Below are 13204 nucleotides of genomic sequence, written 5' to 3' on the forward strand. Positions count from 1 at the left end.
AAATAAAAATGTAGGTTGTACAAAAATAGCCTATTAGCTATTTTTATTCGTCTTGTCAAAATACTAAATTCGTTTGACATTTTTCTGTTAACACAGTAGGAAAAGTGTCGCAGAGAAAAATGTATAAATACGACATCTGTCATTTAAAATTATAGGCTAAGCAAGATATAAACAAAACCGAGCTGAACTTCCTTCAAGGACAGCACATCCACACTTTGCTCCATCCTTATTCTGCTCTGTCACTCATCGACAACCTGCCTGTTCTGTCTGAGGGCTGTATATTTACCACCAGTACAGCCTGCTCTGAGCATCGTTATGCACATGCTGCGCATAGACCACGCAAATAAAACGCGTGAAGTTTAAAGCATGCGTGCAGCGCGTGCATAACAGTTCTGAGCGCAAGCTGTACCGGTGGTCAATAAGAATAAAGCACAGATATGCTGTTCTAAATGGACGTCGGGAACAGGATATTGTTAGACCGCCCGCTCCTGTTTAAACTACCCCAGAGTTACCGACCGCTACCGCGTTTTATTCGGGAATTTAATCCCGCGGCGCAAAAAATCCGGTCAGGAATGCAGACCTCTAATAACAGGCATACACAGAAAAGGAGATAACGTAACCTAATATTCATAAACTAACATCATTTCCATAAATAAAAGACAAAGTTGAGGAACCCAAAGCGCTTGAATATAGAAGTTGATGTCTGGCTCATTTGTCCGATGGAGATCATGTGGTAAAAAGAGGGAATTGTGCTGTTTACTGCATCCCTGATGGATTTGGTCAGATTATTGCCTCCCATGGCCACGGGTGAGGCAACTTTTCCATTGGAGCAGAAGTAAGCAACCGGAGGATCCCCTGAAACATACTTTGTGCCTCACATATTTATCACACCATAGGACTTTCACTCTCAATGCTCCAAAAACAAATATGAGTCTTTCAATAATATCTTAATATATTGCAAAGGGTTGCCCCATCTGCAAATACAGAGGGAGGGAGATAGGGAGGCCCATGCGCCCCACGCAATCTGTTTTGGTCTCGGCTGTTACAGACACGAAAGGCCGCTGGAGATTTAGTTATAAGTTAGTTATATTACACTGGATTCAAGATTTGGCTTAAATTAGCATCACATTTGCGATTGATGAGAATTCTAAAGAACTTCTTGGCATTTATTGATGTTTTTAGTTTTCCGTTTCACTGAAACATTTGGGTCCATCCACGTGGTGTTTATATGGCATACAGAAGATTGTGTTTTCTGTCAAGAAATACTTCAAGCCTGCAATATTGTAATATTTGCTGGAATTGTAGCCCAAAGTACAAACATAAACCATAAAGCGAAATGCAATCTTTAGCAGTGACCTTTAATATTCTTTTTGTGAATATTAAAGGTCACTGACAATATTCAGATTAAAGCTCGGCCAATTTTTCAATTAAACTATTAAATTTGGTTCTCTCCATCCTGAATATGTGGTTATGGCCTCTGAACGATCCTTGACATATTTAATAACTCACATCAGATGCTATCTGTAATTGGAGCAGCTAGTCCCTTTTAGGACACGTACAGTAGGACATGAAGTTCCAATTTTTGACAGAGTTCAGCTGCTCCTTCATGCATTTCATCAAATTCGACATCAAAGGCTTGATTCTAGCATTCAACTTAGTTATTTAAATCCTCATTATCATAAGATTTCAATATTTTAGATATTCTCTAATTTTCCTCTGGAAAGAATGAAGCTGATTTAATAGGCAGTATTTAATTTTTTACTATTAGACGAGAGATGTGCTTGGGTCATTTAAAACCTGTAAAAAGCATATTTTCATGCAATGTTGATTTCGTATAACAGCCGCACGTCCCACTGTTTGGAGCATGTTACAGGACCACTGCCAAAAGATTCATTATTCAAAACATTCTGTGTCAGGCAAGCATGAAACATAAAGAGCTGAATTCTCTGGCTTTTGTCTTTTTCAGAGTGGTAATACCATAATACTTATTGGCTGATTTAGTGTAGATCCTGCTTAATGTTTCCTATGTGAAAACTACTTAAATCCACCTAGCCTGGTGAAACTGTTAGGCTGGTTTGTTTTGATAGGTTTGTGGGGATTTGGGGTACTTTACCATTCACACCTCCAGCAACCCTCCTCTCCCCCACACCTGCAATTCAGATCAGTGAATGTAAACATACCTGGCAATAAAAATAAAGCTCAAAAAAAAAATAAAGCTCATTTAGGGACAACCAAAACCAGCTTAATTGACTTGACCAGGCTGAAAGACCAGCTTTCAGGTATTTTAGAGCCAGATGTAGATCTCAAGGTCTCTTTTCTCCCTCTCCCATCACCTTCTCTCCTGTTTAGATTCAGAGGCCCCGGCGGATCCTGTGGCTCCAGTGATTGTAATCCCACCCCGAAACACTACAGTGGTGGCCGGAATCAGTGAGGCCACACTAGAGTGTGTTGCTAATGCACGGTGAGTACAGATATATGGACACACACTGTTCCCAGCAGGAGTACAGTTCATTTAATATTCATTTACCTCTGACAGGTTCACAACCATCAATATTCAGACTGTCTTATTCCATTTATCCTTCATTCATTTCAAAGCCATTATTATAAGATATTATAAGATTTGCAAGATTTTTATATTGTTTTTAAAAGAATTCTCTTATGATCACAAAGGCTGCATTTATCAAAAAATACAGTAAAAACAGTAATATTGTGAAATATTACAATTTAAAATATCTATTTTCTATTTCTATTTTAAACAACATTTTTCCTGTGATGCAAAGCTGAATTTTCAGCAGTCATTACTAGTGTTGTAGTCAAGATCACCTAAACCGAGACCAAGGCAGGTCGAGACCGAGTCAAGACCATGACTAAACACACACTCCTGAAATTCATCCACAAAGATCCACATTTATTGCCTGACAAATATCTAATATTTAATCAATAAATACAATTAGAACAATTAGACACTATTTAGAGCTGTTATCAATCAAATTAAATCACTAACAACAAAATTCATGTTTGCACTTCAGAGTTGGCACAGAAGCTGCATCTGAATTAGTACAATTACAGTTGAATAAATATTGTTGAGATTAATGTTTGAAAAATACAATTTTGAATATAGAAATTTGATGGGAAAAAAATGTAATATGAATGTCTACCTAAAACTGGCTAGGTAGCGGCAAATTACTTAATGTGTGTGACAATCTGTGATGGCGAGGAATGATGGAGACGAGGAATAAACGAAACGGTCTTTAATCCATAGAACACTGGAGACAGCAGGAAACACATCAACGTAATGAGTAGAACCGACAGAGACAGACTGCACAGACTAGGACTTTAATACAGGGGATGATTGAGGAAACACGGGTGTATGGGATGACCAATCAAACTATTAACAAAACGAGGACAGGAACATGACCAAATAAGGGAACAGAAACGGGCAAAACATGACACAGACAGTCCATGATCCTGACAATGTGTGAGTCACAGAATCATTTATTCAACCTATTTGTTCAAAGCAGCTGATTCATTCAGTAGCGAATCACCGCTGTGGGTTGTTTGGAAACGCAACAGTTGCTATGGATTGCAGGACTTTTTTTGGAACTATTTTAGTTGGCGAAATACCAAAAAAAAATAAATAATTGAAATTAAAATTGTGTCTAAAATATAATTAACTTAATACTTCTTGTTTGCTTAATGTTTGTATAATATTAATGTTATGTTTGTCAATCATTTTGCAATATTCATGAAAACGGCTCTCTTGCTTGTGATATTGCTTAAAGGGGTCATATGATGCGATTTCAAGTTTTCCTTTCTCTTTGGAGTGTTACAAGCTATTCGTGAATAGATATAGAACTGTTTCCTGATTCTGGGAGAGTAGACTACAATGCCGGCTGTTCTGACTCACAGACTGTAAGTACGTTTTCATATTTAAAGGATTTGCCACTGATGATTCAAACACGAGTTTTGAGCAGTGTAGAGTAGCGCTTGTTGTTTGTTGTTTCTCCGATCACAAATGCAGACATGGTTTTATGTTTACGCGGCGCGATGCAACGCAACGCGTAAAAAGACAGTATAAGTCATTATAATCCGTAATTATGTCCCCACTGGATGCAACAAATCCTTCGTTTATAATGGGTTTTAATGTTTTTGTGTCATCGCTCCGGCCGGGACACGGCATCACAGTATGGTAAGGGGCCTAACATTTCCGTCACACGCTTGAGGTATTCAGCCAATCACAACGCACTGGATAGCTGGCCAATCAGAGCACACCTCGCTTTTCAGACCGATGAACTTTGTAAAAATCGACGCGTTTCAGAAAGGCGGGGCATAGAGGAGAAACAATAATGTACAGTATGTGGAAAATAATGTGTTTTTTTAACCTTAAACCGCATAAACACATTTCATTACACCAAATACACAAAATAATGTTCTTTTTAGCAACATCATATGACCCCTTTAATTATATGTTATAATATAAAAACAAGGTCTCCTACAAGTACTTTGTTGCAATCATATCTTGAATTTTTGGGGCATTTGTATTAATTTTGGTGAACTTTTAATCTGAGACCGAGACAAGACCGAGTACAAACGCAGTCGAGACCGAGACAAGACCAAGACCTTCAAAAAATGGTCTTAAGATCGGTCTTGAAACCAAGAATGGTCTCGAGTACTACAACACTAGCCATTACTCCAGTCTTCAGTGTCACATGATCCTTCAGAAATCAGTCTAAAATGCCGATTTTCTGCTTGAAAACATTTATTATTATTACCAGTGTTGAAAACAGTTGTGCTGCTTAATTCGATTTCTGTGGAAATCGTTACTTTTTTTTCAGGAGTCTAAAAAGAACACCATATATATTTCAAATTGGAATCTTTTGTAACAATATAAATGGCTTTGTTGTAACTTTTGATCAATTGAATGCATTCTTGCTGAATAAAAGTATTAATTTCTTTTTAAAAAATCGTACTGATCCAAGCTTTTGAACAGTAGAGAATGCCAGAAAAAAATCTTCTACTGCCGCTTCTAAATAATTCTCAAAATTTCAACAAAACCTTACATTTGTTACCTAACCCTAACCTAACTTGTTAATGTCACCTTGGTGGCATGTTTAAATCAGCAGAATTAGCAGCAACAAAGTATTTCACACCGTATTTCTGCACTGTTGTTTTCCACAGTCCGGTTGAGAAGCTCAGTTTGATGTGGCGGAGAAACGGCGTTGAAGTGGCCAGTGGTGTGGGCTCCTTTGGCCGGCGCTTGACCATCATCAACCCAACGAGTGCCGATGTGGGCATGTACGTGTGCGAAGCCTCACTTTTGGACAGCAGTGTGAAACCGGTGGAGGCCAGAGCCTTCCTCTTCATCATAGGTGAAACACTTCGTCCAATAAAAGCTCCATTTCTTCTCTCCGACACAATGCTTTCAAAGCTGTACGTCTGGAGAGAAAATCCACCATCTTAATGGTTCCACTCAGTGGGGAGTGATGAACAGCAAAGCCCTCTGATAGATATAGCACTACATTACTGTGCATAAAACCTGAAATTACACACTGTATTAGCTGAGCTAAGAGCTTTTAGGAGAGCCTCAGGCATTACAGCTATCGGTCACAGTGAATATCACCAGGTAATACTACACATTAGGATCATCCTGAACACACACCAGTGATATGCCATCAGGCCTATTTCCAAGTCATTTGATTTACTTAATAGCAGAAAGTGCACATAATTTGTCATTTTTTTAAATAGCGGCGTGTAAGGAGATAAATGTTGGTGTTATCATATCTTTAGGAGACCTCAATACAGAGTAAAAAAGGAAGGATCTGCAAACAAAAATTTTCTGTTACATGAACACAATGTTAAATTCATAGAATAGATTGGTACCCTAAGGAGCCATTTATGCCTCATTTTACGCTTAAAATTACTTTATATAATGTAGTCATATTTAATTACGTTTATTTTAAATAAATAATAATATTAATTATTATTATTATTGTTGTTTTTGTTATTATGTCTATAATAATAATTGTTATTATTGTTAATATTATATTTTCCTTAATAATATTCTATTGTACAAGTATAATTTGTACAGAACATTAAAGAACAGAAAAATATTATTTAATATCATTAATGTGTCATCTTATATTTCAATAATAATAATAATACTTGTATATAATACTAATAAAAATGTGTATATACATTATTAATAATATTTTAAAGTTACTATAATATCTAATAATAAAAATGTTAATATAATGATTTTTATAAGAATACAATTAATTTGTTACAGAGTCAGCGAGATGAGAGCCGTGCGGATCCAAATGCAAAGCTTTATTCCAAGACATGGTCAAAAACAGGCAGTGGTCAATACCAGCAAACAGATATAGACAGGGCAAGACGAAAGAGTAATCCTAAAACAGGCGTGGGTCAGTCGACGGCGAACGTAATCCAGAGGGCGAAGTATATGGGTAATCCACAAACAGGCAAAAGTCCAGGCGAGGTGCAAACAAAGTCCGACACGTCAAGACAAAGGGATAATCCAAGACAGGAGATATAGACCAGGGGCCCGTTCTTCGTACGTCGCTAACTCAGTTAGCTGGATTCGATTGTTGACGATTTGGCATGATCTTGGATTGTTTGGTTCTTCGAAGCTCATCCCAGAGTTGCTGTCATAGCAACAGGTTCGTAAGCTTAAACCTGATCGGGAGCAGGCTTATTTCATATAAACAGGATTAGATTGCATCTTTTTAAGCAGAATTTATTCTTAAAATCTGTCTGCTACCACTGATACTTAATTACAAGAGTACCCTACTAATCCAGGGACAATAATTTAAAATAATAATCATTTAAAAATGAATTTAATATAATGAATGAATGAATGAATGATAATATAATAATGTTGTGTAGTCTTTAATACTATAGACACAGCCAGTTTTACTCACTGGAAGATTTTTCATAAAATTATTACTTCACCAGCCATAGCCTACTAATCATCAACAACAGGTGCGTTCGAAGAACCGAATTAATTCCTGATTAGCACGATGATATCATTTTGGATGTGACATTTCATCTCGGATGTAATAAGCGACATACGAAGAACGGGCCCCAGGGCAGGCAGATAACAGACAAGACGAGGGAAACAGACTAGGATCAAAACACGGGTGAAACAGGCAATGAACAAGACTAGACTAGGAAAACTCAGAATGGCTCCGTAATGTTGCTATCGCTAAACACAGAGATAAGAGCAAACAATACTCAGCCCTGAATGACGGTTTGAGTGTGGTTTTTATAGTGTGTGTGTGTGCGTGTGTAATTGATTGCAGGTGAGTCCATGATCAGTGTAGTGCAATGGGTTCTGGGAAATGTAGTGCAGAGAGAGATGTAACAGTTTTTGAAATGAGTCAATGTGATGATGGGTGACCTCTGGTGGTGAGTGAACAGAAGTCCATGGACCGAATTCCTGACCTAATTAAATCATTTAGCAGACCCTTTATAATAATTAAAAATAATGAAAAGTAGATAGAATAGAGAGAGCTAGTGTTAGAGGGTCAAGTTATTATTATTTTCTATAATAAATAAAAAGAAAACGAGTAGATAGAATAGAAAAAGAATAGAGTGTGCTAGTGTTAGAGGGTCGAGTTTTTTATAATAAATAGAAAGAACACAAATTCTTTTAAAAAAAACAAATCTTTTAACAAACTAAAAAATCACATTTTGAGAAAACTCTTTACAGACTTGTTTTGTAATTGAAATATACAGATGCAAATAGATAAAGTATAATAAAATAAAGGCTTAAGTGTAATTTGAATGTTTTCTTTCCAGTAGTCTGAAAGGTGACAAGTTATGAAAGCAATAGCCCAAAATCTCAAAACTGACCAATGCCTAAAAATTATTATTTTTTTTTTTTTACTGTAGCAGTAGCAGTGAACCATGTACCTTGCTGAAATTGAATTAATTGCCCAAATTTGTCTTCATCTCTTAACTCTCTAAACTCTCTCAATTTCTCAATGATCTGTTCCTAAATTATTTAGCTTTAATGCTTTCTCTGATTAATGGAAATGTCATGCTGAATTCAACAGTTTTCCTGTCTTTGCATTTATTTAACACATACTGAGTATATGCAGTTTGTCCACCTCTTCTCTGTACAGTTATATATGGAAACCCATTGAGCTAAACAGCATATTTATGCCTTCTCATCACTTCACATCAGTGTCCATTTGAGAGCCCAGCTGACAGGTGTTCTGAGCTCCATGTGAAGTCCAATACATATGTATAGACAGACGAATCAGTAACAGGAGGAATATATTGCACTGGGCAAGAGTGCATGTGAATTGATGAATGTGGGCTGTCAGAGTGTTGCTGCACATAAGTCAAAAGCTTAGTAACTGTTTGGGTGTCTGAATTATATTCAAGATCTCTAAGTATGCATTTATAAATCTGCTTATTTGGTTAAAAGATGCACTTCAGATTTTTGATGGTCTACGAGTTTTTCTCAGAAAGCACACATCACAGATCTGTCTCTCAAGCATAAATCTCTACAATTGTCTCTTTTAAGCTGTACATCATATGAGATTAATTTCTTGTAGAACTATTAAAGAGATCTATGAAATAGCTCATAAAAAATAAATCTGTGAATGTGCTTTCTCGCCCCGATTTTCATGATTAAAAGCATCTAAATAACTGATTAAAGATATAATTTACCCAAAAATGAACATTTAATTCACCCTCATGTCAGTTCAAATCAGTGTAATATCATTTGATTTTTAGTGGATAACGAGTGTGTAATACCACTCCCACTCCCTTCATCTGCCATTGGACGGGCAAACATACAGCCCCGCCTCAAACTCATGCTATTGGTTGCGTGAGTGTTGCTGTCGTCAGGCTCATCAGGATGCTCAAAGAAACAGAACAATGTTTTTAAAAGTGTTAGAGTGTTTATACTTATAGGGTAAATCAAACTATGAATTATAGTTGCCTCAGCATATTAACAAAAGACACTGCGGGTAAATAGGGTAAAAACATTAACTAATAGATATAACCATACTTGCCCAGTTATGTTATGTTTCAATATGCAAATTAGGAATTAACCAATTAAATATGTGCTAATTTGCATACATTTCCAGAATAGAAATGTATTTTTGTTTTCATATTGGATTTAAAGGTTTTTACAGATGGGATTTTGGATATCTCTTTTGGATCAGGTCATAAATCAGAATATACTATCTACAGCCAGAAAACAAAAATACATTTCCACCATGTTTTTTAGGAATACAATGTTATATAAATCATGTGAATGTTATATGAACAAATCCCTCTGTAAAAACCTTCAGAATATAAATAGGAATAAAACTGTAATTGCTGTAGTGAAGTGGATATTTCTGGCTCAGTGCCGGAGGGGGGAAAAATCACATTTTGAGAAAACTCTTTAAAGACTTGTTTTGTAATTGAAGTGTACAGATGCAAATAGATAAAGTATAATAAAATAAAGACTTAAGTGTAATTTGAATGTTTTCTTTCCAGTAGTCTAAAAGGTTACAAGTTATGAAAGCAATAGCCCAAAATCTCAAAACTGACCAGTGCCTGAAAAACAATGGTTTTGCTTGTAGTGTCTTACCTTAATATGTACTTTAACATTAACAAATGAATCATCAAATTTAAATTTCTGACTTCTGTCTCACATAAAGCTACACTTTGTACCTTATTTACCCCTAAAAGTTGTACATTAGTACCACAGAATAGTAATACTGTATGTATCCTTAAGCTGCTTCTCTGAACCTTTTAGGGGTAAATAAGGTACAAAAATGTCCCTTTAAAGGATACTGCCCCAGTGACAAGCTGTTGTACCCCTCAAGGTACAATTTTGCGTATTTGTTTGGGAGTGATATGAAATTACATGACTTGGAAGTCGTATGGACTACACGTGTAAAAGTGCAGTGTGAACATTTTGACTAAGATTTCCCTCTACAGAAGACTTCTAACAGCATGGAGATAAATAAATGATAGTCAGAATTGTATTTTTGGAATGAACGGTTCCTTTAAAACAAAACAGCATTCCTACAGATCTGTTTACAGTATAATGTGAACATAATAAACGGCAGATTTTCCTCATTACAGATGTTTTATAAGCATGAAATCCATAATCTAAGACTGCAGTATTGTGAGAAAGTGAAATTTCAGTGGCCATCTGTGCCTCTGCAGGAAGTCCAAACATTACAGTAGAGGACGTTGTGCATTAGGTGAGTGAATGAAACATGCCCACCAGTGCTCTCAGTCTTAATGGGACCCTTCCACATGTCTGACTGCCGAAGACACGTGACCACATTAAGCCCACAAGCCGAGCATTTCAGTTTTGACAATGTTTATGAATTCATTACTTTTGCTCCAGTAAACGTTCAGTTTGTACAGAAAAGGGAATAAATTTGTCCCACGTCCATCCTCAATGTCCTCAATGAAAATACAATTTTTAAGAAAATACATTGAATTCCACTGACAGAATCACTCCATTATTTCTGAAGCCATTTATGAATTTCAGTAACTCGAAAAACGTCATTCTTTTTAATTCAGTTGAGAAATGTCAGTGTGTTCTCAAAGAAGCCTATTTGCTTTTTGCAGAGGCGCCCTATTTCACCGCTGAGCCCAGGAGAAAGATGATGGGAGAGGTGGAGAAAAGTGTGGATATCCAATGCCAAGCTCACGGTGAGTGCTTTACATGCGGGACTTAATGCGAGGGGGCTGGATTGATTCGAGATTTATAAGTATACTCTGCAATATGCTTTACACACAATAGACATACAATACACTTCAACCCCCTTCTGATCCAAGCACTTCATTGAGCGCTCAGAGCTTTTGTAGTCAGTAAGCTTTGTTACGTAAAGGTATTTATAGCAATTTTCACGTCGCATTATTTGCGCTGCCGCCTACCATCGTGAATGAACTCAGGAGTGCCGCCCGGGGCTATTAACCAACCCCAAAGGCTGTGCCCTGCTCTGTTTGGGGGTGATTTATAAAATCTGTACATTTAGAGCATGTTAGTGTCCCTTCGTAAAAGACAAATGGAGGGCTTTCGGACGAGTGGCGAAGAGTTTACGATTAGCTGTGAGATATGAGGTGTTGATGGGAAGGGGCTTAAACCATTATCATTATAGAGTGGAAAAATGGACGATGAAATGGTATTGGTTTTCTGCCAGAAATATTCTCTAGCTTTCTAATAATGCTGGAATGTAAAGTCGGTGGGAAGGGGCTTAAACCATTATAATTATAGAGTGGAAAAATGGACGATGAAATGGTATTGGTTTTCTGCCAGAAATATTCTCTAGCTTTCTAATAATGCTGGAATGTAAAGTCGGCCTGACTGTTATAACCGTACTTATGATATTTGTCCGTTGAGGTTCAGGCTAGGCTCAGCTGCAATTTCAGCGAGGGGTAAAAATGATCCCTCAGCATCAGATGGGCTGCAAGAAATAAAAACAAGCGAGTCACCCTGGCGTATCCTCAAGAGTGGAAATTGGAATCAATCCATTACCTCTCTTATGTGCTGCTTCTGGGACCGTTCTCACTTTTTTATGTGGCTGGATTGAAAGGAATCCTTTTGTTTTGAGAAGTTATATCTCTCCAGAGCAGAATCAGAAGTCTTCAGCTCTCGAGGATCAAGGAAAAGACTATAACACATGCCCAGAGCCCCTCGCTCTTTTGATATGTATCGGAAAATTTGCACGGAAAAGTCTGCAGCTGTTTGCTGCCGAGTAGAGCTTGATACAGCCATTAACCACAGGCGAAGAGCGCTAAATGAGTTTGAATAATACAATCTGGTGGCCTTCTCTTGATGCAGACGAGAGCCACAGCGATTGATGATTTTCTCTGTTAGCTCTTTCAGCTGTTACTTAAATCATTCCCCCCAAGAGTGCACTTTTCCAAGCTACTGGAATATTCTTAGAAGCGTGGTAGTCGAATCTGTTTGGAGGCTTAAGGCCTCAGTTCATGTCATTTACATTTGACACTTCATCTTTTTTTATATCCTGCAAAGGGTGCAGCCAGCACTTTCAAAATTAGACCTATGAGTGTGTATAATAAAGAGTGTTTAGACCAGTGTGGTTCATGTGGCTTCATACCGCACAGGCCTTCACTTCCAGAAACAAGAATGGGGATAAACATTTCACATTGGCAAAATGGATTCACTGAACCTGGGAAGCTTATATAATGTAGTGCCGCCTCAGACAATAGACCAACAATAATAGGTGGCTTTAGCGATTAGTTTAGCATTAGATTAGATTAGTTTCAATGACAGCAGTACTTGAGCTGCATGAAATTCTACAAGTTTCTGTTGTTCTATTGTTTTGTTAAGTCTATCTATCTATCTATCTGTCTGTCTGTCTGTCTCTCTGTCTGTCTATCAATCTATCTGTCTGTCTGTCTGTCAACCTCTGTCAATCTATCTGTCTCTCTGTCTGTCTGTCTATCTATCTGTCTGTCTGTTAATCTGTCTCTCTGTCTCTCAATATATCAATCTATCTATCTGTCTGTCAATCAATCTGTCTCTCTGTCAATCTATCGGTCTGTCTGTCTGTCTATTCCTCTATCGTTACCTATATACCTATAACCTATATGTACCATTTAAAATTTATTTATACTGGTAAATGTAATCTTTAGTAAATCTCAAAATGAATATCCTTTTTATATATATTGTACGATATAATGTTGTGATTACTAAATTCACCTTTAAATAGACATTTAATATATTTTAAATTATAATTATTCATTTATTTAGACAAAATAGTTTGCCATTTTAATGTCTGCATTTTGTCAGTGATCAGCAATTATGTGAAAATATTTATTGGATTTTGCATCCATAAATTTTATGATTTTTGACTTTATTTTTAACTTAATATAAATTTTTCTGTTTTTCTTTTTACTTCCTTTAACTTTCTTTCCCGTTTTTATAAAGCATTTCCAACTATTAAACACTTTTCTTTAAAAATAATTAGGGATGCACCGATACCACTTTTTCCAGTACTCGCCCGATACCGATACTTTTATTTTTGGTGCGTGCACATATTTGTACTGGAGCAGAATGAGGGACAAGTCGTAGGCTACAGCCTAGTGCATTTCACACAGGCTGCTAGATTCACTTTCGCCTGAAAGTCGTGTATGACTAAGGTTGAAAATAAATTATGTTTATAGTGAATGCCCCTATAAATGGTTTTATTTTTAC

At 36.8% G+C, this 13204-nt stretch overlaps 1 protein-coding gene across 1 annotated transcript in view; it reads left to right on the forward strand.

Moving 5' to 3' along the window:
* LOC107674633 (protein sidekick-1-like) overlaps positions 1 to 13204 on the forward strand; it is a 370868-nt gene that overhangs the window by 254542 nt on the left and 103122 nt on the right. Inside the window, exons 6-8 of the mRNA XM_016468661.1 lie at positions 2350 to 2461; positions 5179 to 5369; positions 10609 to 10692. Coding sequence (XP_016324147.1) covers positions 2350 to 2461; positions 5179 to 5369; positions 10609 to 10692 — 387 coding nt within the window. The remainder of the gene's footprint in view (positions 1 to 2349; positions 2462 to 5178; positions 5370 to 10608; positions 10693 to 13204) is intronic.

The sequence above is a fragment of the Sinocyclocheilus anshuiensis genome, unplaced genomic scaffold (genome assembly GCF_001515605.1).
Source record: "Sinocyclocheilus anshuiensis isolate Anshui unplaced genomic scaffold, SAMN03320099.WGS_v1.1 scaffold152, whole genome shotgun sequence".
NCBI classification, from domain to species: Eukaryota; Metazoa; Chordata; class Actinopteri; order Cypriniformes; family Cyprinidae; genus Sinocyclocheilus; species Sinocyclocheilus anshuiensis.